Source organism: Corythoichthys intestinalis, chromosome 8 (genome assembly GCF_030265065.1).
Source record: "Corythoichthys intestinalis isolate RoL2023-P3 chromosome 8, ASM3026506v1, whole genome shotgun sequence".
Taxonomy (NCBI): domain Eukaryota; kingdom Metazoa; phylum Chordata; class Actinopteri; order Syngnathiformes; family Syngnathidae; genus Corythoichthys; species Corythoichthys intestinalis.
The window spans coordinates 419,185-445,802 of record NC_080402.1 but is presented as its reverse complement, the minus strand read 5'-3'; the positions used below and the strand labels follow the sequence as shown (position 1 = coordinate 445,802).

Genomic DNA, 26,618 nt, shown 5'->3' with positions numbered 1-26,618 from the left:
CTTCTGATGGCTACCAACGAAATGCTGTCCAAAAGACTAAGACTACGACAAAAATTCAAAGAGCTGCCAAAAACAACACTGTGAGTAACTGCTTACAATGTTTGATTTTTTTAAATAATGGTATATGTTTTTTTTTTTAGCACGTCATCTATTAATATACTGTACTATAACCTATTACAACACAAAAATCATTGAATTCAGACCAGAACAACACTTCAATCATCATCGGTCCGGAGAGCATGGGCATCCTTTAGTGGAGAGAAAACATTGATTGGTATAATAGAATCATGTGGTTATTGTTGCGATGTCTCTTTGGTGAAACTCAGACAGCCATAGTCGGCGTCTCTGGCAAAAAATAAAGTCAATATGTAACACAAAGAGGAAAAATGGAACGACTCTAGTGAAGTTCAAATTTTCAGAGTAAGAGGAGAATTTCTTCTTCGCAAATCTAGTCAAGTAAAAGTCAAAAGTACTGTGGTATGAAAAAGTATCTGAACCTTTTGGGGGTTTTCACATTTCTGCTTAAAATCATCATCAGTGTGATTTGATCTTTGTCAAAATCACACAGTTGAAATTACAGTGTCTGCTTTAACTAAAACCACCCAAACAAACATTTATAGGGCTTCATATTTTAATGAGGATAGTAGGCAAACAATGACAGAAGGGGGGAAAATAAGTAAGTTAACCCTCTGGCTAAGGCAGTGCTTCTCAATTATTTTCTGTCACGCCCCCCCAAGGAAGACGTAAATGTTTCGCGCCCCCCCAAACTCTCTGCCGCCACTGTAAATAGTATCATTTGTCTATAAAATTACTATTATAAATACGCATCTGCCTAACATTGTGTCCTTTTTTTCTAATAAAGAAAAAAAGTAACATAGATCAACTTATAATAAAGTATAACTTTATTATAAACATTGTTTTGTTTGTAACAGAGAAGACTTGATGTGCATCAATTTGCCTGAATTTAAAAAAAAAATTTCACATCCAAACTAAAAAATACACTCAAGGTACATTTTTGACCATTTGATACAGAAAAATAAAATGTAATAAAATCAGTAAATAATACCAAATTAAAATTGATTAGAAACATTCACTCATGAGGACAATGTGCCAAAAAATTTGACCGAAAAAACAAATCTGAATAAAAGGGGGGGAAAAAGTGTCCTTGGACAGGACAGTTTTTATTTTTGCTGCTCACAGTATTTACCTCCTTTGCAATGATGTGGAGTTATTTTTCAATTAGCATGCTAACAATGCTTACTGATATAACACTGACAAAGCAGGACGATTGTCGGCAATATACGGCACGTTTTCACTGAAAAAATCAAGCGGCTTAACAATGATTGATTTGGCTTCTTGCTGTCTGCTATAATTATTTTTAGACACAGTAAACAGTGGTCTTTCATCATCACCCACTGTATTAAAAGTCAAAGCTAAAAGGCAAACGGTACGAAAAAAGCGCATTCACGGCGCCCGAGGTAGAACCGTAGGTGAGGGCAGTCGTCGTGACGATCCCAAGCCGAAAATGGCACTTCTCGGGCGGCGACGTGAGAACCGGACAAGACAGTGGGTCGCTGCGTGAGTGAGTCCGGTCGGAAAACTGCTTTCGAAAACGGCGGTGGCACACTGCTCTTCATATCTGTTGTCTGTGTGTGCTGAGTGCTCTTCCTTAGTTCAAAAATACTGCGCGCACTCTGAAAATGAGAGCGCCACTGCCACCTACTGAGTGGATGTGCAAGTACACTTTATTCCAGTACGGCAAAAAAAAAAAAAAAAAAAAAAACACATAAAACATGTTCCCCGAGGTCACATGCGCCCCCCCTGGCATTGCTCAGGGGGGCGCGCCCCACTATTTGAGAAGTACTGGGCTAAGGGGACCTAAAGAGTAATTGAAACCAATTTTACCAAACAATTGAAGTCAGGTGTGTCCCCCAATCACTGATGAGTGGTTTAAAGTTGCCCTGCCCTCTATAAAACACACACCTGCTAAGAATTGAGAAGCATTGTCTGATGCGCATCATGGCTCGGTCAAAAGAGCTGTCTAAAGGATTGTTGATTTGTACAGTCAGAGAAGTTGTCCACGAAGGGAGAGAGTTTGGCACTGTTGCTTCTCTGCCAAGGAGTGGCCGTCCACCAAAGATGATGCCAAGAGCTCAGCGCACAATACCCAGAGAGGTAAAAAAGAACCCTTGAGTGTCTGCTAAAGACCTACAGCTACTGGCGCAGCCCAATATTTCTGTGCACACATCAACTATATGTAAAACTATGGCCAAAAGTAGTGTTCATGGGAGGACTCCACGGAGGAATCCACTGCTGTCTAAAAAACATTGTTGCTCGTTTAATGTTAGCAAAAAGGCACTTGGACACGCCACAGAAGTTTTGGCAGAATATTTTGTAGACTGATGAAACCCAATTTTGCATGCTATCCTCATTGAAATATGAAAACCTATAAATGTTTGGGTAGTTTCAGTTAAAGCCGACTTTTGTTTTTTCATCTGTGTGATTTTGACAAAGATAAGATCACATTTGATGGTGATTTTTTGCAGAAATGGGAGAAATTCCAAAAGGTTCAGATACTTTTTCATACCACTGTATTGTGTGGTAAAACTACTCTAAAAGGTACAAAAAGTTAAGGAAGTAAATGTAACACAGTAAATATAACGCGTTACTACCAAGGCTGCAGCTATCAGATATTTTAGTAGTCGATTATTCGATGAACTATTTAGTTTGAATAATCGAGTCATCAGATTTGGAACATGAAAAAAATAAAATTCCTGATCTTAGCCTCCTAACAAAAGAACAATTGGCTAATTTGCGTAGCAAAAGTCCACTGGCTTAAAAGCTATAAAATAACGTTTTTTTCCCCCCACAGTGTTCTTAACGAATAGTTCAAACACATATTCCCACAAAAAACGGCAAAATACACCAATAAATTAAAAAAAATAAAAAAAAGACATTCGATCAAAGAAAGCCTTACCCTATGTTGGTCGTAACAGGGGATTCAGCCATGTTAAATGAGTTAAGTCATATTCACTGTTGCCACCAGAAAATACATGCAAACACTTTCAAAACAAACCATTGCAACACCACTTTAATTAAACGAATACTCGAAGCCGCAAAATTTCATTCAAAGCTTTTTTTCTAATTGCGTTCCTCGAGTTCATAGATTAATCGTTGCGGCACTAGTTACTACCCACCTTTGCCTAGTTGCCACGACACAAAGTTTTTTTGAACTCAATATCACTACTGAAACAAAAAATACAATTTTCAAAACGACATAAAAAAAAAAAAAACAAGTTAAATGTTATTTTTTAAAACTCCTGAAGTGCCTACCAACATGGCCGCTCTGAGGCCATTTTGGTAGGGGTAATGAAAGGTCTTTTCACGCTTCTGCTGTGAATTTCAATGAGTTTAACACAAGTTAACTGTCCAATCAGTTAAATTGGACGTCTACTAACCTGAATGTCAGCTAATAAGTAAATAGCAGAGGCTTTTTCATTGATAAAATAATCGGTTGAAAAAATAAGCTAGTTATGACTTCATTTTTAATGCCAATGCATTGCCTTCGATGGGAACGCCGCTCCTACCAACATGGCCGCGCTGTTGGCAGGGGTGATTAAAGGTCTCTTCATGCTTCTGCCGTCAATGGAAAGGGTTTTATCATGAGTAGACGTTGAGCCCTCCTGCTTCTGATGGCTGCCAACGAAATGCTGTTTGCCAAACGTGTTTTTTTTCCTCCCCTCCCAGGACGCGCGAGAGCCTGGCGTCCAACACGTCCAGCATCGTGGAGAGCAATAGGCGTCAAAACCCGGCGTTGAGTCCCGGACACCACGTGGGCCCGGGCGCGGGGCTGCCCTTTACCTTCCGCGCCGCCCCGGAACCGCCGGCGCCGTCGCAGCCCGACAAACTCCAGAAGCCCGCCAACTGCCTGGCCTCCATCACCAGCGTGTAGCCCACCGGGCGTAGGTACACAAACTGTTTGGAAACGGCACGATTGAGTCCAAAGGCTGTCCTACAAAATGCCTGATTAAAATGCGCTTGCTTCAAAAAGATTTCCTACTCAGAGATAGATTATTCATCTGTCTCACATCTGTCTCTCTCATGTTGGAGGCCTTGTTCAGACAGACAGCCAAAATCCAATTTTTAGCCCATCCAAATTAAAACCAAATGGCTCTTTTGTAATCTGAACAGTCCCAATCTGATTTTTGCGAAACGGTTTAAAAACCACATTCGATTCATATCCGATATGGACAAGATGCTTCTCAGTCCAAACAGCTCATTTGGGTGTTGACCATCAGGCTTCGTTGCCACACAAACCTGTCACAGTGTGTCAATAATGTGACCCAGTCTGAACAGGATCAGATCTGTTTTGGACACTTGCTAGAAATAGTGTGAACAGTCAACCCTAAAATTCAGATTTGAGGAGAAAACCCAATTGGAATCACATATGCCTGCAGTCTGAACGCACTATTTCCCAATATCTATAGAAACTGATCCCCAAATTCCTCCAAATCAACAGGAAGTGAACCAAAAATGATATTTTTCGTGATATTTTTAAAACTTGTAAAACCACTACCACTCTAAAACGTGGAAGAATGACGAGTATTGAGCAAAGTGCATTGAAAACGTCATCAGAATGCCCGGCGCCTTTGTGCAACCCGAGCTGTTTGTGTACCTACACCGTCGGGGTGCGTCGAGCACTCATTTTTGTTTTGTTTTTTTTTGCTTTTTTCCATTCTTCTGGTGTCTCACACATGCACACACCTTGGGAATCTAACAGGACTGTTACAAACCACGGAAAACAAAACAGGCATGGCTTCTAGAGACTGTTCTTCGACGAGAACTTGACTGCAAAAAAACAAAAAAAAAAACAAAAAAAAAAGAAAGAAATGGTAATAATAAGAGGAGACTTCTTGGGCGACTTGTATGGGAATTTACCGGTTAGTAGAGTCTAGGATTGCAGCTTTTTCGATCACCTCATGTCCAATTGGGTGTTGTTCTTCTCGAACGAAGCGAGGCTCGGCGGACGGGTTAGCACAATGTGGAGAGCGCCAAAAGAAGAAAGATTAGAAATCAGCTGCGGTTTGTGTGGCGCAATGCAAACCATGTAATGTATACTCCATACTTTTGATATTTAATTATTATAATGGTGGTATTAAAGATGCTATGTGACCAAAAAGCAGGTTTGGATAAAATGGCTGCCTATCTTTTTTTTAATGATTAATTTCATGTACTTGCGTATTCCCCCATTGGTATTTGATATACCGTAATTTTTGGACTATAAGCCGCTACTTTTTTCCTCCATTTTGAATCCTGGGGCATAGACTTCATAAAATATTGACGGGACACGGGACACTGACACTGCGCCACTCCTTTGGGTACGGGGCCTGCCCACACCTAGCATCAAGGGGAGCTATTCTCAAACACACACACGCAGCGATGAAACGCCGGATTTAGGTTGAAAAAGTACGAAAGCTGTACTGCATACAAACAGGAAGGATTGTCTCAGGAGTGATTCATTCGAGGATTCAAGGTAATTGTTATATTTTTCGTACCATGCATGCATTTTGAAACATGAAAAAAAAATCAATGGGAGAATTTAGCCACTATTTCACAATATTTAGATAAAATAAATGCTAACTGCCCGTTTTTTTTGCTTTTAACCAAAAATCGAGACTGTTTTACATTCATATCTATTAAAAAAATCAGGAATTCAAGCATTTATTCACAAGAATTTACATCGTAAAAAGCTCTTTGTTGTGATAAGGCGGCGCCACATTGGCTTAAAGACTAGCATCACAGTCGACATATTCACGTAAAATAAATGCTAACTGTCCGTTTTTTTGCTTTTAACCAGGAATCGAGACTGTCTTACGTTCATATCTATAAAATAAAATTCAGGGATTCAAGCATTTTGGCCAGCTTTGACGGCGATAGGCCCCCTATGAATCGGCCCTGTGTCCTGTCAGTATATTATGATGTCTATGCCTGCAGCTTATAGTACAGTACAGCTTATTTTATTTTAGTTTTTTTGGGTTAATAGGTATCACTTTATTTGAAAGCGGCGTCATAAGACTGTATAAGACCGCCATAATTATCACATAGTATTGACGTATGTCATTGACGTAGTGCAAACATATGGCACTTTTTTTTTTTAAATGTCAATTGTACTATTTTTTATGTCTAGCAACTAACTCGGGTTGCCAAAAGTATCGTTACCTTACATACATCGATTTTGAAATCCCGCCTGTGCTTCAAAGTAGTCGACACTGCTTTGTTATGTGGATTGCCGCCACCTGCTGGACTCCAGTGGAACTGCGCTACTTGAATCCTTACCTCCTACACGTAAAAGAGGCAGTGACCCACAAAATATTTTTTATTTGACACGTCTTCCTGTTACAGTCCACTTGCATCGGGGTCAAATGTAGTAGTGACCATACAAGATTTATTTTTAACCCACTGGCTGCCATTGATACCGATACACATCCAATCCAATTCATACGGACTCTTCGGATTTGGATGTTTATCGCTGTCAGTGACATATTTCAGATGATTTGGCCTTGATGGAGGGGTCATATATAGTTTTTCATTGATGTTTTGCACACACACACACACACGCACACACACACACAGTTGACCCCACGATGCCTGAATTTGCATTGAACACTTACATCAAAAAGCATTTTGGCAATACACAAGTACATGAAAATAATATTTATGAAATATATATATAGAAAGATAGAAAATCAAATTGAAAAATACAATTGAAAACAATAAGGAATTTGTATTCATAAATTCTTTTTATTTTGGAAATGATCCTTTTTCACAATATCATTGAATTCATTTTCTATATTTTGTTTTTAGCTGTATTTTTCCATTCAACTTAATACTATTTGGATGCTCATATTTATTCCGCCAAAGCTTTATGCATATTTGTTAACTGTAAATTCAGGCATCAAGGGGCTGAACGTCAACACAAGACAACTAAAAATAACAAAATAAAAATAAAATCAATATCTTGCAATAATCTGTACAGTTCAAGAATGGAGGATGCTAGAATGTTCCAGTTGTTTTTTGTTTTTTTTTAAACTTGATCCACAGTTTGTCGTCCAAGCAACAGTTTTGAACGTCTTTGCGTAATTTCTCCAGAGGCCACGACGGGGAGTCATTTCCTGTCATGGAGGCTCTCCTGGAAATTGGTGCTGGAGTAGCGGATGTGGAAGCCCTTCTTGCTGATGGTGTCGTCGCTATGGAAACGGATCAGCAAGGCGTCGCTAGGCGAGTAAATTCCTTCCCGGGGCTAAAAGCAGAAAAAAAACCTCATTGACGGCGACAGACCATCGATGGCACCGAAACACACGCATTTTCTTACCCCCGATCCGCAGAATCGGCCCAGCCTGCGAGCGTCGACGTCGTAGCCGTCGTAGAGCTCGATGAAGTCGTATCCGCAATCGGCCTCCTCTTCCACCTCGAACGTGACGAAGCTGAGCTCGATGCCGTCGCCGCGCTCGGCCGTCAGCAGCCACTCGCAATCGCTGTGGCCCGGGTAGTTGTTGTCCCCGAACTGGGCGTGCGAGTACAGGTTTTTCTGACGTCCGTCCGCTTTCAGGCGACCGCCGCACTCTGCGTACGGAGAGCAACAACGATAACGTTCCATTGGCCGAAGCCAGACTTCCGATGAGAAATTGTGAAAATCGGACAAAACTTTTGGGGGTAATTCTTGAATTTGTGTATTTTAGTAATAATAAGAACAGGAAAAAAAATCATTTCTTGATGGGAAAATGACTAAAATTTACAAAATGTAAAGACAAAAAACAGGAATGCTTACGTGAAAATATTGATCCAGTATTTCAATGAAACATTTGACCCTTTTTTGGTAGCCCTAATACAGGGGTGTCCAAACTTTTTGCAAAGGGGGGCAGAATTGGTGTGGTAAAAATTTGGTGGGCCGACCTTGGCTGACATCGTTTACGTAGAACAATATACAGTATATATATGCAAATTTTAGCAAGCCATTCTGTGTGTCACATTTGCTTTATTTTTTTTTTTTTTAAATAATAATTTCCACAAAATCTTGCAACTAGCCTTTGTGACATTCTCTTTCATCTCTTGGGCTCTTGCAAAATACTGCTGCTGTAAAATTAAACTAGCTTTAACTTGCTTCAATTTCTCGCGACGTATCTTCCCTGTAATCTTGTCGTACATACCAGCTTGTCTTGTTTAGTAATATTGCCTCACATGGAACTCTTTAAAAACAGTGACTGTCTCTTTGCAAATGAGGCAGACACAGTTTTTGCATATTTTAGTGAAGAAATAGTCCAATTTCCACCTATCCTTGAAGCGTCGGCCGTCACAGTCAACTTTCTTTTTTTCGTTGATTGTCATTTTAGAAAATTGGGAATAAGGCGGCACACAGAGTAATGTTGCTTAGAGTGCTGCTGCCTTTTAGTGGGTAAATGAGGAGCAGCATTTAGTGTGTAAGCTACTTCATATGCTGGTAGCAGTACTGCTGACCAATTTATTAGGTCTGTGTGCGGGCCAGACATTATTGATTTTATGACACAGGCTGGGGGTCGGATGAAATTTGACCACGGGCCGCATTTGGCCCCCGGGCCGCACTTTGGACATGCCTGCCCTAATATCTTGAAAATAGGGTGTGTTTGCCACTCCACAGCTGCAGAGGACAGCACAGCACCATCCACTGGGTGCCAATCGCAACGAAAACATGACATTGCTACTGTATAGCACAAAATTATGGAGCCCGCCGGGTGCCAGGATGGAAAAAATAAAAAATCATAGCTAATCTGTACCCACAGTTTACTAATCTGTGGGTACAGTTTAGTAATCTGTACCCACAGTTTACTAAACTGTACCCACAGATTAGTAAACCATACCCACAGATTACTAATCTGTACCCACAGTTTACTAAACTGTACCCACAGATTACTAAACTGTACCCACAGTTTACTAAACTGTACCCACAGATTACTAATCTGTACCCACAGTTTACTAAACTGTACCCACAGATTACTAAACTGTACCCGCAGTTTACTAAACTGTACCCACAGATTACTAATCTGTACCCGCAGTTTACTAAACTGTACCCACAGATTACTAATCTGTACCCACAGTTTACTAAACTGTACCCACAGATTACTAAACTGTACCCACAGATTACTAAACTGTACCCACAGATTATTAATCTGTACCCACAGTTTACTAAACTGGACCCACAGATTACTAAACTGTACCCACAGTTTACTAAACTGTGCCCATTTACTAATCTGTACCCACAGTTTAGCAATGACCCGGAAACAGTAGTCACCAATGTTTGGCGGGGACTCCAAACGCCGAGGGACCGACCGAGCAACCATCTGCACCATTTGCCCTCGGCGAACAAAGGGGTTTTAAAATGTAACTATTGCACGTTTTCTTTGGTAAGCGTCTTTCAGGTGTCATCAATCAATATGGCATGTTGTGTTTGCACATTTTCTGTGCTGCTGTCGTGTCCGTGCGTGCTTAATTCAAGTAGTGTTCATTTGTCAGTTAGCTATTTTTAGTAGCCGCATTAGCGGCTACTAACACACAACATGCCAAATTGATTGATGACACCTGAAAATGTAGATGGCTACCAAAGAAAATAGTTGTGCAATAGTTATCTTTTAAAACCCCTTTGTTCGCCGAGGGCAAAAGGTGCAGGTGCTTGCTCGGTCAGTCCCTCGGCGTTTGGAGTCCCCGCCAAACATTGGTGACTACAGTTTCCGGGTCATTGCTAAACTGTGGGTACAGATTAGTAAACTGTGGGTACAGTTTAGTAATCTGTGGGTACAGTTTAGTAATCAGTGGGTACAGATGACTAAACTGTGGGTACAGATTAGTAATCTGTGGGTACAGTTTAGTAAACTGTGGGTACAGATTGCTAAACTGTGGGTACAGTTTAGTGATCTGTGGGTACAGATTGCTAAACTGTGGATACGGATTAGCTATGATTTTTTTATTTTTTCTACCCTGGCACCCGGGGGGCTCCGTAAAAAGCTAACTGCTTTCTGTGTTAGCCTGAAAATGTAGCTTCTTTTAGCTTAAAATGACCACATTTAGCGCCATAATCTGATATCATTTCAGGGAAATTACTTTATCAAAACTTTTATATTCCACTCATATGACTTAATACAGTCCAACTCCTTTTAAGAAGAGAATTTTCGCCACGACTGCTTAAAAAACAACTGCATGCTGTCCGTGTTAGCCTTTAAATAAAGCGTCTTTTAGCTTAAAACGACCACATTTACCTTCTACCAAGAAATGATTTTACACAAAATACTTTGTTAAACCTTTTATATTCCTCACGGAGGATTTAATAAACACGGAAAATACTCCCCATGACTGCTTTAAATAACAGTGTGCTTTCTTTGTTAGCCACTAGATGTTGCCATTGCTCCAGACAAGTAGTTTAAAAAGTTTTCCTACTGTACCGGTGGAATGAGTGGCCTGGAAGCCTTTCCGCTGCACGGAAGCGTCGGAAATGAACCGCAGGTACATTCGGTTGGCCGTGGACACCAGCGGTTCCGGTACTTTGCTGCCGCACAACCGTCCCAAGATGGCGGCCGCGTCACCGTCGCCGTCGAAGGCCTCCAGGTGGTCGTAGGCGCATTCTTGGTGCTGCTCGATCTCGAACTCGCTGAACGTCTACACGGTAAGGCAAAATATAAAATATTTTCATTGTATACAGTACTCGAAATGTTCGTTTTTTCGGTGAAATGGCAGTATGAAACTGACGGTCACCGAGGCCGCCATTTTGTCTCAATTTCTGGACAAGGCATGTCATTTAGTGGCGTGAAATCCTTTATTTTTGATATATTCGTACAAACATTTGCTCATTCAATACTGCTGTAAAAATTAGCCAGTAGACGCCCAATTTGTTTTAAATAGGAGGCTGCCATCCATCCTACTTGAAATGGATGGGACGTCTAATGTCGTCAATGAATGACGAGCTAACTTTACGTGTAGCTACTGTTTATTAATAATAATCTGATTTCATTTCATTTCGGGGGGGAAAGCTTAGGGATAGAAAACAATGTTTACAAAAAAAAAGTGCTCTACAAGTTGGAAAAAAAAATACCAAAGAGGTTATACCACGTATCAATGTCTTTTCCACCACTACATTTTTGAATGACACTAAATGTTAAATGCATCAAGTAGTGCTGCAACGTAGACCTATCCAGTGTAAACAGGAGCAGCACAGTAGCTAACAATTTCCCCCCCCCAACTGTTAGGATATCCAACGATCTACTAATACTTGTGACTTACTTGTGGTTTTGACTGCTGTTTATTAAGCTAGCATGATATCATGAATATTCAATTAATATTGGAATGAATGTTATCATATGCGTTGCTATTTTCTATTGTGTTACATGCATTACTCACTTACGCCTAATTGACTTTTCGCAATCTCCGCCTGCTGAACGGCCATCAACCAATCATATGTCCTAGAGACTGTTGTTAGGGAGCGTCATCCGACAAACTCTCTGATGCTTCATTCTCTAACTGATCGAGTTGGTGGTTTCGAGAACTGCCGTAAAACTTTACGAAAGACGACGAAAATCCTCCACATGCTGCGGACGTCCAAAATGGTGAAGCGATGCGCACGCGGAACATCCAAATCCGACACGAAGTCCCCCGGGAGTATATCGCCATGAATGCATTTTTCCCCCCATCCAAAAGCCGGAAAAAAAAAAAAAAAAAATCAGGATGAAGAAGTACGGCGTCACTCCCAGCTATGTGTTTCCTGAAGAAACAAGCTTGTTCTCTTAAGGTAAGATTAAGCTAACACCAGAGGCTAACTAGGGAGCTGTCTTGCTTAAATGACATCCTTGACATCCTTCCTTCAAACTTTTTCAAAACTGTTTTTCATTGCATAGCCCCAGACATACTTCAGATTATAAATACTTCTCTCCAAACAGGAGAGTTTCCTCAGACTTTAAAAACTGCAGTAATAAAACCTCTCCTAAAAAAACCTAATCTGGATGCCTCAACCATTAGTAATTACAGGCCAATATCAAATCTGACATTCCTGGGGAAAATTATCGAAAGGGTTGTATTCGAACAGATCCAGAATTATATGATGCAAAACAATCTTTTTAACTCATTTCAGTCTGGATTTCGACCACAACAGAGCACCGAGACTGTGCTTATCAAAGTCCTAAGTGATATTCGGCGGAATACCGATGCAGGCAAATCATCTGTTCTGCTACTATTGGATCTCAGCGCCGCATTTGACACGGTTGATCACAAAATACTACTCAGCAGATTGGAGCAGTGGGTAGGGCTTACTGACACTATTCTTCAGTGGTTCACATCCTATTTACATGATAGGGATTTCTTTGTGTCCATCGGAAACCATCAGTCAGAACGAACCAAATTCACGTGTGGAGTCCCTCAAGGGTCAATTCTTGGACCACTCTTATTTAACATCTATATGCTTCCGTTAGCTCAGATAATGGAACAGTATGACATCCCCTATCACGCCTATGCAGATGACACACAACTGTACATTTCTGTGTCCCCACATGATTATAGTCCCTTAGTCACCCTGAGCAAATGCATTCATCAAATCAATGAATGGATGTGCCAGAATTTTCTCCAGTTAAATGTGCAGAAGACAGAGGTGATCATTTTTGGGCCAAAAAAGGAAAGGTCAAAGATAAGCAGCCAACTTAGCACAATGTCACTTACAGCTACAAATCAGGTCAGAAACCTTGGCGTAATTATTGACTCAGACCTAAAATTTGATAGCCATTTAAAGTCCGTCACTAAATCGGCTTATTACCACCTAAAAAATATAACCAGAATTAAGGGGCTTCTGACTCAACAAGACATGGAAAAACGTATGCATGCATTCATTTTCAGCAGATTGGACTATTGCAACGGTATATTTACAGGTCTTGATAAAAAAATCAGTCAGGAAGTTGCAGCTGGTACAGAATGCTGCAGCCAGAGTCCTCACAAATACAAGGAAGCTGGACAACATTACACCAGTTTTGAAATCGCTACACTGGCTTCCAGTAAGTCAAAGGATAGACTATAAAATACTACTGCTCGTCTACAAAACACTTAATGGCCTTGGACCAAAATACATGCTTGACTTGTTAGAGTCCTATGAGACATCTAGACCCCTAAGGTCGTCTGGAACCGGTCTTCTGCATGTTCCAAGAACAAGAACCAAGCAGGGTGAGGCAGCATTTAGTTATTATGCTCCTCACCTCTGGAACAAGTTACCTGAACGTCTGAAGTATGCTCAAACTGTTAGCTCTTTTAAATCAGGGCTAAAAACGCTTTTGTTTAGCACTGCATATCTATAACTGTCTATATATTTCAATCTACCTGCTTTCTGTTCCTCTTGTTTTTATCTCCATTGCTGATTTCAATTATTATTATTAGTAGTAGTTTTTGTTTTATTTTTATTTTATTTATTTATTTTTATTCTGTGATTAAATGCGATCTTTTGTCTTCGTTTCTACGTTGTGTTGATTTAAATGTGATTTTTATGATCTTCATGTGATGTAAAGCACTTTGAATTGCCTTGTGTTGAATTGTGCTATATAAATAAATTTGCCTTGCCTTGCCTTAAATTGCACATCGAGGAAATAAAATTCATAAAACTGAATATCAAAGTTGTAGTTGGTATTATGGAATATTATATTTTACTAGGAATTGGTCGCTATAAAGTCTAAAACGCTATAAGAATAGCTGTTTCATTATCTAGTGTTAACGTCATGTCTATGTTCGCAGTCCGTGTGCTGACATTAAAGCGAATTTTATTTTTCGTGTCACATTCTGTGAACGGACACCTTTGTATCGCAACCCTGTGCTTGGCTGTAAATGTTGAACCTGTATGCTTTTGCCTCGATAGCCTTTTTTCAATATAACCCTCTGCTGCATGTTGTAAACCCTTTGACCTCAATCTACACTTACACTGATATTGCTCCAAAATATCTGTAACACTCTGGTATACGTCTTCCTGCTACGGGTGTACCGTTGGAATCACGAAGCTTGTCAGCTTAGCGACCGTACCTAAGGCGGGAGGGGGGTGGGGTGGGGGGGGGCAGAACTTCAGAAATAGGGTCAATTGGCGAACTATTGGGTAGAGATTGGGACACGTCGAAGCTGATTGGAGGGACTACTATGGCATATGGAATCCCAAAATGTCCGCGCAAATTGGGAGCCATCTGCTGGCCGAAACGTGCATTGCAGCAACAGCTCTCTTTGCGACCATAGACATGTCAGTTTCATACTGTTTTGGCGATATAAATCATCATGCCGTACGAAGTGTTCAATGTTTAATAAAGTCAATGCATGTTATAAGCCAGCGGTTGGATGGAACCCTAGGGGTTCGGCGAAGGTTAAGGCGTGTTTTCGTACACTGAATAAATCTATGCAAAGTAGCGTATTTGACTGGTTTTGCCCCCAATTTCCATTTTTTTATTCAACTCCTAAACCTCTATCTGATGGGACGATATACTGGTTAGCTCAGCGGAAGGTTGACTCGCATTTGGTATAGGAACTATAACAGACTGATGGGCAGCGTGGACTCAAATTTTGACCTGTTTTAAAACGTACTGTCAAATTGCAGAGAATTTTGAACAGGAATTCGCTTGGATATAAGCTCAGATATTTTGGTTTCGATTTTTTTTTTTTTTTTCATTCACAGGTTCCGTGAATGTCCGGTGTAATGAAAAAGTATCTGAACCTTTCTCACACTTCTGCATAAAATCGCCATCAAATGTGATCTGATCTTTGTCAAAATCACACAGATGAAAAAACGGTATCTGCTTTAAACTAAAACCACCCAAACATTTATAGGTTTTCATTTTTTTTAACGAGGATAGCATGCAAACAATGACAGAAGGGGGAAAAAATAAGTATGTGAACCCTCTGCCGAAGGAGAATTAAAGAGCAATTGAAACCAAGTTTTACCAAACATTTTAAGTCAGGTGTGCGCCCAGTCACTGACGAGCTGCCCTGCCCACTATAAAACACATACCTGGTAAGAAATGTCTAGGTGAGAAGGCATCATGGCTCGGTCTAAAAAGCTGTCTCAAGACCTGCGATCAAGGATTGTTGATTTGTATAAAGCTGGGAAAGGATAGAAAACCATCTCTAAAAGTCTGGATGTTCATCAATCGACAGTCAGAGAAGTTGTCTACAAATGGAGAGAGTTCGGGACTGTTGCTTCTCTCCCAAGGAGTTGCCGTCCACCAAAGATGACACCAAGAGTTCAGCGCAGAATACTCAGAGAGGTAAAAAAGAACCCTAGAGCGTCTGCAAAGACTTAACAAAATCCCTGGCACAGTCTAGTATCTGTGCACACATCAACTTTATGCAAACGATGGTGTTCATGGGAGGACTCCACGGAGGAAGCCACTGCTGTCTAAAAAAAAAAAAATATTTTTACTCGTTTAATGTTCGCAAAAAGGCACTTTGACTCTCCACAGAAGTTTTGGCAAAATATTTTGTGGACTGATGAAACCAAAGTTGAATTGTTTGGGCGTAACGCACAAGGTCATGTGTGGAGGAAAAATGGAACAGCTCACCAACATCAACACCTCATCCCCACTGTAAAGCATTGTGGAGGGAGCATCATGATTTGGGGCTGTTTTGCTGCCCCAGGGCCCGGACAACTTGACAACAATTAATGACAACAATCATTAATGGAAGAATGAATTCAAAAGTTTTGCAGGAAAACCTGAGGCTGTCTTGTCAGACAGTTGAAGCTAAAAACAGGATGGATGCTGCAACAAGACAATGATGCAAAACGCAGAAGTAAATCAACTTCAGAATGGTTTCAGAAGAACAAAATAGACGTTCTGAAGTGACCAAGTCAAAGTCCAGACTTGAACCCCGTTGACATGCTGTGGCATGACCTAAAGACAGCGATTCATGCAAGGAATCTGACTGAACTACAGCAGTTTTGTAGAGAAGAATGGGCCAAGATTCGTCTGGTTGAAGTTATTACTGCCAAAAGGGGGTGCTCCAAATATTAAATGTGATGGTTCACTTATTTATTTTTACTCCCGTCATTCTTTGCATACTATCCTCATTAAAATATGAAAACCTATAAATGTTTGGGTGGTTTTAATTAAAGCTGACAGTTTTTTCATCCGTGTGATTTTGACAAATATCAGATCACATTTTATGCAGAAATGTGAGAAAGGTTCAGATACTTTTTCATACCACTTTACATGGGAAACCGGTGGGGTTCTGAACCTTCAGTAAGGTTAAGAACCACTTGTATAAGTGGAATAAATGAAGAAGTTAAAATGGGCTAAAACTAACATGAGTACGGATGTGATTCAAGGTCAAACATTTGAAATTGGGCTACTAGCGCATGACTATGTTCACACGTGCAGGCTAAATACACGCACGTGTGAAGGAAACAGATGGGCAAGGTAACCCGAGGCCTTTGGTCAACGCATGAACGCACGCTGCCATTTTAGCCCCAATGCTAACATGCGACTTGGATCTGATTCCGAGTGACATGTGGAGAATTTTATTTCATGTTAAACTTTTAATTCGACGATGGCAGCTAATGGGTTAATCTTGCTCGCTTTTGCTTGTTTTTATTACAAAATGTGTAGACTTTTGCGAGCACATACGATGGTGACGCGGTGTCCCGGCGTGGCGGTGATGTCCCAAGTGCACTCCTTGCGACTGGGGTACTTGTCGGGCCAATTGGGGCTGGTGAGGCTGCCGGCGGGGCTGCGGATCTTGTGCTCGCACTCGGCTACGCCGGCAAAACAGAAAGGAAGTCAAATGCTAGCAGGAAGCGCTCAAAGGAAATGGAAAGGGAACAGGAAGACATTTGGGAGCGTGAAATGGACACGGCGAACAATCGGCACTGGAATGAGACGCGCGCTTTTCACAATGAGGTAGTCAAAATAACTCGCGCTCTTGTCAATGACTCTTTTTATGAATACAAAACGACTGCATTTTTATTCATTTCGGGCTGCCGTAATTCATTGATTAATGGCCCTTCAAATGATAATGGAGGAAAACAAAATATTGACTAAATTTTTAAAAAATGTGTTTGTTTTTTTTTGTTTAAAGAAAACTTAATTATATAAATAAGTAAATATTTTTCTTATTTTTTAAGTGAAAAAGAAAAAAGTAAATGGTCCGACTTGTGTTCTTTCTCTTTTTTAAAATAGTTAAAAAAAAATGTAAATGGACATTATTTATTACAATGTATTTATTTTAAATTAAAAGGTGGAAAACAGCCACTCTTATTTAAAAAAATATATATTTTTTTTCTAATTGAAAAGGAAACAAAGTATTTCTGTAGTCTGCATGTACTTAGAAAATATATATTTTAAATAAAAATAATAGAAAACTAAATTGTCTAGCTCATTTTATTTATTGAGGATAAACAGCAAATATTCACTTTATATTTAATGAAAGTACATTTTTAAAAAAAGAAAAAATTCTGATTTTTGTAGCCTTCTATACTTTTTTATGCTTTTTTTTATATTAGTTTTAAAAAAGGAATATACTGTATTTAGGAAAAAAACACAAATATTGAGTTCTTTTTATTTATTTCTTACACTTCTTAAACTAATTTGTTTTATCTAAAAATGGTGAAAGGTAAATATTCTGATTTCTGTAGCCCTGTATGCTTTCTTTTCTTTTTTAAAATGAGTTTAAAAAAAAAAAAGGATTATATTTAGGAAAAAATGCAAATATTGTATTCTTTTGTTTTATTTCTTAATATTTTTTGAAATGTTCAAATTAAAAGCGTGAAAGTAATGAGTCTGAATTTTGTATCCTTTTCTTTCATTTCATGAAGCTCCTACATCACCTCAACATTTTCATTTGCTCTGAGTTGCCATAAGATGGCACCAAACTAAAATTCTATGATTAGACGTAGCATTTTTTATGGCGCCAAACTAAAATTCTACGATTAGACGTAGCGTTTATTTACACACAATTTCATGTCATGATAACGATGTTGAGACGCACCTTCCTTGCAATCGTGCTTGTTTTCATGTAGCACGAAGCCGTGGCGACACTGGCACACGTACGATCCCAGCGTGTTGACGCACTCGTGCTGGCAGCCGCCGTTGTCTTTGCTGCACTCGTCCTTGTCTGGCACACCCGCAAAAAAAAAAAAAGCTTTAGGTCAGACAAGTTAGCAAACCTGTTTTTTTTGGGGGACTCATCGGCTCCCCACAATTGCGATAGACGTCTGATCCGGGTGGGGTTCACCTGAGAAGAAATGCGCCTTGAATCCCTTTTTGGAGACGGTGTTGTCCGATTTGAACTCGATCCTCATGTTGTTGTACTGCGACGTGAGCACTTCGGGGACTTGGGCGCCGCAGTACTTGCCCTGGAGTTTGGAGTCGGGCGATAGGCCGCTTCGCACCTCCACGTAGTCGTACTTGCACACCTGGCACACATGGTAGCGAGGTCACAAAAGACGTGATGGCGCACTTACAGTGGTATGAAAAAGTATCTGAACCTCTTGGAATTTCTCACATTTCTGCAAAAAATCACCATCAAATGTGATCAGATCTTTATCAAAATCACACAGATGAAAATACAGTGTCTGCTTGAACTAAAACCACCCAAATATTGACAGGTTTTCATATTTTAATGAGGATAGCATGCAAACCATGAGTGAAGGGGGAAAAATAAGTAAGTGAACCCTCTGCCTAAGGAGACTTTAAGAGCAATTGAAACCAATTTTTACCAAACATTTTAAGTCAGGTGTGTGCTCAATCACTGATGAGTGGTTTAAAGCTGCCCTGCCCACTATAAAACACAAACCAGGTAAAAAAAAATGTTTTGATGAAAGCATTGTCTGATGTGCATCATGGCTCGGTCAAAAGAGCTGCGATCAAGGATTGTTGATTCGTATAAAGCTGAGAAAGGATACAAAACCATCTCTAAAAGTCTGGATGTTCATCAATCAACAGTCAGAGAAGTTGTCTACAAATGGAGAGTGTTTGGCACTGTTTCTTCTCTTCCAAGGAGTAGCCATCCACCAAAGATGACGCCAAGAGTTCAGCGCAAAATACTCAGAGAGGCAAAGAAGAACCCTAGAGTCTTTGCTTACAGAAATCAATGGCACAGTCCACTATATCTGTGCACACATCAACTAAATGTAAAACAATGGCCAAGAATGGTGTTCATGGGAGGACTCCACGGAGGGAAAAAAATTGCAGTCAAAAAACAAAACAAAACATTGTTTCTCGTTTAAGGTTTGCAAAAAGGCACTTGGACACTTCACAGAGGTTTTGGCAAAATATTTTGTTGACTGATGAAACCAAAGTTCAACTGTTTGGGAGTAACACACAATGTCATGTGTGGAGGAAAAATGGACCACCATCACCAACATCAACACCTCATCCCCACCATGAAGCATGGTGGAGGGAGCATCATGATTTGGGGCTGTTTTGCTACCTCAGAGCCTGGACAACTTGCAATCATTAATGGAAGAATGAATTCAAAAGTTTTGCAGGAAAACCCGAGGCAGACCGTTGAAGGTAAAAAGAGGATGGATGCTGCAACAAGACAATGATCCAAAACACAGAAATAAATCAATTTCAGAATGGTCTCAGAAGAAGAAAATACACATTCTGGAGTGGCCAAGTCAAAGTCCAGACTTGAACCCCACTGAGATGCTGTGGCATGACCTAAAGACAGCGATTCATGCCAGACATCCCAAGAATCAGATACTTTTTCATACCACTGTATACTGATGGCACATACCTCGTTGCCCTCCAACTCAAAGGCCTCAAACTGCATGGAGATGCGGTACTGCGTGGGCGCCACTACGTGCCACACGCAGTTCTTGTTGGGCGGGTACTCCTTGGGCCAGCCTGGCGTACTGATGGTGCCGTTCAGCTTGGACAGCAGGCCGCCGCACGCCGCTGAGTTGCAACAAGGAAGGACAAATGATCATTTTTCCCCCAAATAAAAAATACATTCATATTACGTGGCAAGTTGGAAGATTAGCTAGCATGTCCACCCCACAGTTCTGAGATTGTTGGTGCAATCCCTGATCCGGCATGCCTGTGTGGAGTTTGCATGTACTCCGGTTTCCCCCCACATCCCAAAAACATGCATGGTAGCCTGAACGAACATTCCAGATTTGTTTTTTAATAACATTTCATTCCGGTCTGTTGTGTTTACGCCGATGTCAGAACAGCTAATAAATAACAGCTGCCTAAAAAAATGAAGAAAAAAAAAATCCCAAACTGACTCTTTATGAACATTGTACTGGCATGCTTCATTAGGGCTTTGTACATTTATAACGATAATAAATCTCTTTTTTTTGGTGTTAAGTCATTTCTAAAGACTGTCGAAACACTTGAAAGCTTTTTTTGTTTTTGTTTTTTAAACTCAGAATAACAGAGAGAGAGAGAGAGAGAGAATGTTACCTTCACAGGTCTTTTTGTCAGGCGCCAGTTCATAGCCCGGGTCGCAGGCGCACTTGTAGCTTCCCAGCGTGTTGAAGCAGCGCTGCTGGCAGCCACCGTTGTCCTGTTTGGAACACTCGTCCTCCTCTGGAATACCCAGACAGACCAATGAAATGAGCAACAGCGCAAGTGTTGTCTGGTTAGAATATTGCTGTACGCAGTTAACATTTATGCATTCATTAATATAGCTAGTCACCAGATAGGATAACGTGAGTCTCGCCAGGCTTTCTTTGTCCCTGTATTCTGTGCATCGTATGTCAATGCCGCTCGTTGCCCCCCCCCCCCGGACAGCAACTTGGGTGGCAACAGCTTAGCGGCAAAAAAAGCTTCACTGACTTCCCACTTGTTCTTTTTAGCTGAGTTATGTGTAACTTCCCAATTGAACATTTTTTGGTCCTTCGAGCCAGATCGTGAGAATTTATGATTTTTTTTTTTTTTTGGGCCCCCAAAATGAAATGCAACACGGGTTCAGTGTGAAAATACGGGCGTACCCTTGAAGAAATTGGCCGCGAAGCCCGCTTTGTTGACCGTTCCGTCCGAGACGAATTTCATCCATAGAGCGTTTGTTGTGGAGCGCACGTCCTCGGGTTTGTCGTAGCCGCAGAAGCGGCCGATCAGAGGGCTGCTCTCCAGCGGGCCGTCGCGCACCTCCAGGTAATCGTACGCGCAGCTGTCGTGTCGCTCCAACTGCCCAAAACAAAAAACATTATCTCGTTAAATTTTGAGTCAGCGATGAACCCAAGATGACTTTCACAAAAACCGTCAAATTCAGATAAATAATTATTTGAAAAGTACAATGCTGTTTGTCCTAAAAATTGAGGTAGTCACCTCGAAGGCTTGGAAGCTGAGGCCCACGTTGAACCCTTGCGACACGGTGATCCTCCACACGCACTCTTTAGAAGGCCGGTAGTCGTCGGGGTAGTTGGGCGACTGGATCTGGCCCGAGTCTTTGTTCATGTCGCCGCCGCAGATGGCTGCACCGCCCAAAAAAACAACATGAGCTACCCTGGACGTCGCTAGACGTCTAATCCGTTTGGACCGGACCGGACTGGGAGCTACACGCCCTGCCCTCCCAGTTCAAACGGATTAGAAATCTACTAGTGGTAAACACACATAATACTAACTCTTTGACCGCCATTGATGACAATCGATGTCCAAATGTCAAATTCATTTCAATTCACAACTTTAGGATGATTGGATGCAACATTCTGTAATTGAACAGCAATTGCAATGTAAAAAATGTATTTTCTGAATTTTTTTTGCCCAATATTGACAGCGGGAACCAAAAGTGGTATCTGCCATGTGGCTTTTTTTTTTTTTTTTTTTTTTTTTTTTTTTTTTTTTTGCCATGTGGCAAATGGATTTGCCATGTGGCGTTTTTTTTCCATGTAGCATTTTTTTTGCCATCTAGCAAAATGGATTTTGCCGTGTGGCATTTTTTTTGCCATGTGGCAAAATGGATTTTGGTTTGTGGCATTTCTTGTGGGGCCATGTGGCAAAAAATTGCCACCCGGCAAAATCAATTTTGCCACATGGCAAAAAAAAAAAAATGCCACATGGCAAATACCACTTTTCGATCTCAGCTCTGCTGTTTTTCCCCCTAACACCACTGAAAATTTAATGAGGATTTTCATGTGTGAAGTTCTTGTGTTTCTTATGTTTTATAAAATGAAATGGGAGAATACAATTTAAAAGTTGAAAAAAAAAACTACATATAAAAATAATCACAAAAAAGAAAATTAAAATGTAAAAAATATACAAATTATAATAAAATAAAAAAAGAATTTACTCCAAATGTTCTACCTTTTTATTCATTTTGAAAGTTTTCAAAAGTAATTATTGAATTTTTTAAATATATATATACAGTATATTTTAGCTCACTGCCTGCCTCTGACGGCAATAAAAACGTCCAAACCATTTGGACTGGAAGAGAATAAATGAAATTGAAAAAAATAAAATAAAATAAATAAAGGAGTTTGTTATTAAATAGAAATTATAACAACAAAAGATGTATTTTATTTGAACTTATTGGCTGCCATGAATGGCACTGAAACATGAGCTAGTCCAGGAATCGGCAACCCAAAATGTTGAAAGAGCCATTTTGGACCAAAAAAACAAAAAAATGGTATGTCCGGAGCTACAAAAAAATCAAAAGCCTTATATAAAACATGCCGTATATATTAGCTATGTTAGTCTACCATCAAATTGACTAAGTTGGCTACAAATACATAATGATTAAATGATTTTTCCCTCCAGTACATCTTATAGAGAATGACACACCACGTGACTATTCTGTTGTACGATGCCGCCTCAAGTTTAACTTCCTTACAATATTAATGAATTAGAAGAATGTTTGTCCTCCTACAGAAATCGAATTAAAAATATATTTCCCTCCCCCATCTTTTTTCCATTTTCAGACATTTTTGAAAAAGCTCCATCGAGCCAATAGGGCAGCGGGTCGCTGACCCCCAAGCTGGTCCATGAGTTAAAAAAATGATCTATTTTGCCTTTAATTCTTATTATTTTATGCATTTTGAAAATGTATTTTTCCTTTTCTTCCTCAATTTGAGTGTTTTTTCCCCAAATTAAGCAGTATGTTTGCATTAATAATATTAACATTGCTCCAATGCTTGTTTTGCGAAATTTCTGCACAAAGGGGTTAAAAAGAGGAAGGAAGGTACCTTCGTAAAGAGCGGCGAAGCCTTTCCCGACCCAGTTGCTGCTGCTCCGGAATTCGATCCACATTCTGCTGTCGCTGGAGGTCAGGACGTCAGGAAGTTTGTCTCCGCAGAACCTGCCTGCGCGTACGGAGGGAGCGCCGTTTTTCAATTGTGTTTTTGCACGCGTGCGTACGTGCTCGCCCGTGAGTTGGACCTCTCCTCTCACCCACCCAGCAGAGGCGCTTTCCTCCAGTAGCCGTCGCGCACTTCCATGTAGTCGTACCAACACAGGCTGCTCTTGTACAGATCCATGGTGGTGAAATTTAGCACAATCTGGAGGAGCACAATTGAGGTTTTTTTTCTCTCCAAAAATGTGATTAAAAAACACACACACACACAAAAAAAAAAAATCTCCTAGGCCTATTTCACCACGATTTAAAAAGGCCTAGTTTAGTAATGGTGCCGATTTCGGGGTTTAGTAACTACAAAAGCTGGATCGCCCCACTGTTTAAGTTTCGACCTGAGAACTTGTAGAAGAAGCTGGCCCTAACCAAAGAGCCCCACCAGAGTTATGGAGGGTTACAATTTCCCATAAATAGGACAGAGCCTGACCATGAATAGAATTAAAGCAACACTAGTTAACTTTTCCATTTTGGTTAATTTTAGCGACACCAGTAGACAAAAGAGGTAGTGTTTTGCCTTAAGGAAGACTACGTTTCCCATGAGGACCAGTCGTAAAATCACGATCTCCCGGTCGCCTGCAGACCAGTGGTCTCCACCCCGTGGTCGTGGTTTTTGTACCTGCCGATCCAGCACAAATAGTTGAACCAATGAGGTTTCTGCTAAAAAGCAGCACCTGACTGCAATCACCTGATTGCACTTGTAAAACACCAGATTTGTGAAAAAGTGTAGTCTTCTTGTTTGGTTGGAAGGAAATCCTGCACCCACAGCGGGTCTTTGAGGACCTGGTTGGAGACCACTGGATTAAGCGACATTTCTGATTCTAGCGGCTGTGTGAAGGATGAATCGTGATGAGATCATGAATCCAGTTGTGGCTAAACAATCGTGTGGCTAAAGAACTCGTCAGCGCTAACAAGTTTGGTTTAGGTGGGGGGGCATTATTTTGTATATCCTGGTAGCTTTCCTTATTTTTCCTCCTCAGACAAAACTTTTTGTCTCTTTTATTGCTCTGCCATCTTTGCAGAATTCGCGCGACTTCTGTCTTTATAACAAATGGGGAAAGGGGGGAAGTGACGTATGCCGTAAAGCAGTCAGCACATTTGTAGTTTTTTTGTGTGGTAGGGTTCCTGCCACCCTCTTCAAAGTTAATTAGTGCCAGTGAAAGCGATACAGGCCTCCTCGCATGATATAAAAAAAGGGTGTCATTCAACTAAGCTGTCAGTTGACATATCATCGAAAATGTTATGAAAATGAAAAAGGTTGAAATGTTTGCCAGTGTTGCTTTAAAAGCAAGCAGTTTTAAAATCAATTCTAAAATGAACTGGAAGCCAGTCGAGTGATGATAACACGGGTGTAATATGTTCACGTCTGGATGTAGCAGTTTTCATTCTGCAGCAGCATTCTGAACAAGTTGCAGACGTGAAATAGAGGACTTGGGAAGACCAACATTACAGTAGTCACCCCTTGAATTTATAAAGACATGAATTGCTTTTTTCAAGATCATGGCGGCTAAGAAAAGGCCAAGAGTCGGAGGAGTTACTAACATTACAATAATAGACATACAGTAGAAGCAAAATGTCATTTTACTAGAGTTCCCTTGAAATAAAAGACATGATGTTTGAACCTTCTCTCCAGGTGTAACAGATATTCTCCACACGCAGTGAGTGTACGAAGGGTATCCATTGGGGTAACCGGGAGATGAAAAGTTGCCTGTAGAATCTTGGAGTGTTTCACCACATGCTTAAAGATGGGGAAAAAAACACAAAGAGTATACAGACTGCAGGAAAACAACATAATAATCAGATGAATTAAAAATGATATTTGATATCGATTTATGAGTTATTAGTGACGGATGGTTCATTCTTGTCATTTGAGAGCTGCCATTTGGGTAAGGGAAATTTATAAATATGAATTAAAAGACAACGTGGGAAATATGTATTCAGAAAAAAAAAAAAACATTTAAAAAGTAAATGACTATTGTTGTAATTGTTTTTTTGTAACTAAATTTCTATTGCCTGGCACGGTCAGACTGTTCTCCCTGTATTTATCAAACCCTGTGAGAACAGTCTGGGACCCAGCCCATTAACGACCTCTCGAGCACGGACAAAATCAACCGTCCAATCGGATTCGTTTATTTGCGTGACGTGTTCTTAACGAGCAACGTCGCTCTTCCACGTCGGAAGTCGTCTCGGCAACAACACAGATGGCGAACGGGAGAGCCGAGAATATGTTCCAATCCACGGTAAAATCGGTTTTAAATGACCAAAAACACATCAACATGAGTCATTGCGAACAGTCCGTCTCGCGCTAGCCATGTTGAATAAACTCCGCTTTCCTCGTATGTTACTTCCGCGCGCAAGTCCCTCGTCCTGCCCTCGTCGCTTTACTAACGTCACGTCCGCCCGTCGCCGATTGGTCCACTCCGCTGTCTGTTTGCTGTGGCTTGCTCCGCCCTGGAAATTGTATCCGCTGAATGGTGGCCAGACTCGATGGCTGGAACAGCGGTGAGTCTGGTGTACCAGGCTAAAATTTCTAGCCTTGCTACTGTTACTGTAAGGAAACTAACTCATTGGCTTCCATGATAGATGTTCAATCCATCTGAAGTGGGGGGGGGGGGGGGGGCAGCGAATGAATGCCAGCCCTCCCACTTCAAATGGATTGGCCGTCTTCTAGAAAAGAGACTTTTTTTTTTCTTTCTTTCTAATTTCAGACAAAGTAATTGTAGTTCTGGAAAGTTCACATTAAGCCCGTTGATATGAGGTGTGACTCGATATGTTGTTTTTTTTTGTTTTGTTTTTTTGCAAAATTAGTCTTTCATATCCATAATATTGAGATCTGAGTATGTTTAGGTGTTTATTGTATAATCATATGAGACTGTAGTGAGGAAATAATTACAGAAATGGAAAGTGCTCATCAAGACCGTTAATATGAGGTGTGTGTCACTGGTGTTTCTCGCAATAAATATTTGACCTAATTACGAAGTCTTCGCCGATCAAAAACGTACAATTTTAGAATACAGCTTTTGCATTAGCTCTCGTAAGGTTGTGTACTGTTTCATCTCCTAATTCATGTCACACACCCATAGAGTGGTATTAAAAACTATCTGAACCTTTTGGAATTTCTCTCATTTCTGCATCAAATGTGATCTGATCTTTGTCAAAATCACACAGATGAATATGCAGCGTCTGCTTTAAGTAAAACCACCCAAACATTTATAGGTTTCCATATTTTAATGAGGATAGCATGCAAACAATGACAGGAGAGGGAAAAATAAGTAAGTAAACTCTCTGCCTAAGGAGACTTAAAG

General features: G+C 40.5%; 2 protein-coding genes across 5 annotated transcripts in view; one reads left to right on the top strand and one right to left on the bottom strand.

The window, feature by feature from the left end:
* stox2a (storkhead box 2a) overlaps nucleotides 1–6,605 on the top strand; it is a 28,633-nt gene extending 22,028 nt beyond the window's left edge. The window contains exon 3 of one of the 4 annotated variants that reach the window (XM_057843264.1): nucleotides 3,748–6,605. In XM_057843264.1, coding sequence (XP_057699247.1) covers nucleotides 3,748–3,952 — 205 coding nt within the window. In that variant the 3' untranslated portion in view covers nucleotides 3,953–6,605. The remainder of the gene's footprint in view (nucleotides 1–3,747) is intronic. The other 3 variants (XM_057843263.1, XM_057843265.1, XM_057843266.1) reach the window with 3 other exon arrangements.
* The window catches only part of LOC130920224 (dorsal-ventral patterning tolloid-like protein 1), a 49,538-nt gene continuing 29,106 nt past the window's right edge, over nucleotides 6,187–26,618 (bottom strand). Inside the window, exons 9-21 of the mRNA XM_057843261.1 lie at nucleotides 24,936–25,051; nucleotides 23,362–23,464; nucleotides 23,153–23,269; nucleotides 21,300–21,445; nucleotides 20,963–21,158; nucleotides 20,433–20,558; nucleotides 19,762–19,922; nucleotides 18,256–18,436; nucleotides 18,010–18,135; nucleotides 16,650–16,777; nucleotides 10,470–10,683; nucleotides 7,373–7,623; nucleotides 6,187–7,300 (exon numbers count right to left, since the gene is read on the bottom strand). Coding sequence (XP_057699244.1) covers nucleotides 7,166–7,300; nucleotides 7,373–7,623; nucleotides 10,470–10,683; nucleotides 16,650–16,777; nucleotides 18,010–18,135; nucleotides 18,256–18,436; nucleotides 19,762–19,922; nucleotides 20,433–20,558; nucleotides 20,963–21,158; nucleotides 21,300–21,445; nucleotides 23,153–23,269; nucleotides 23,362–23,464; nucleotides 24,936–25,051 — 2,000 coding nt within the window. The 3' untranslated portion in view covers nucleotides 6,187–7,165. The remainder of the gene's footprint in view (nucleotides 7,301–7,372; nucleotides 7,624–10,469; nucleotides 10,684–16,649; nucleotides 16,778–18,009; nucleotides 18,136–18,255; nucleotides 18,437–19,761; nucleotides 19,923–20,432; nucleotides 20,559–20,962; nucleotides 21,159–21,299; nucleotides 21,446–23,152; nucleotides 23,270–23,361; nucleotides 23,465–24,935; nucleotides 25,052–26,618) is intronic.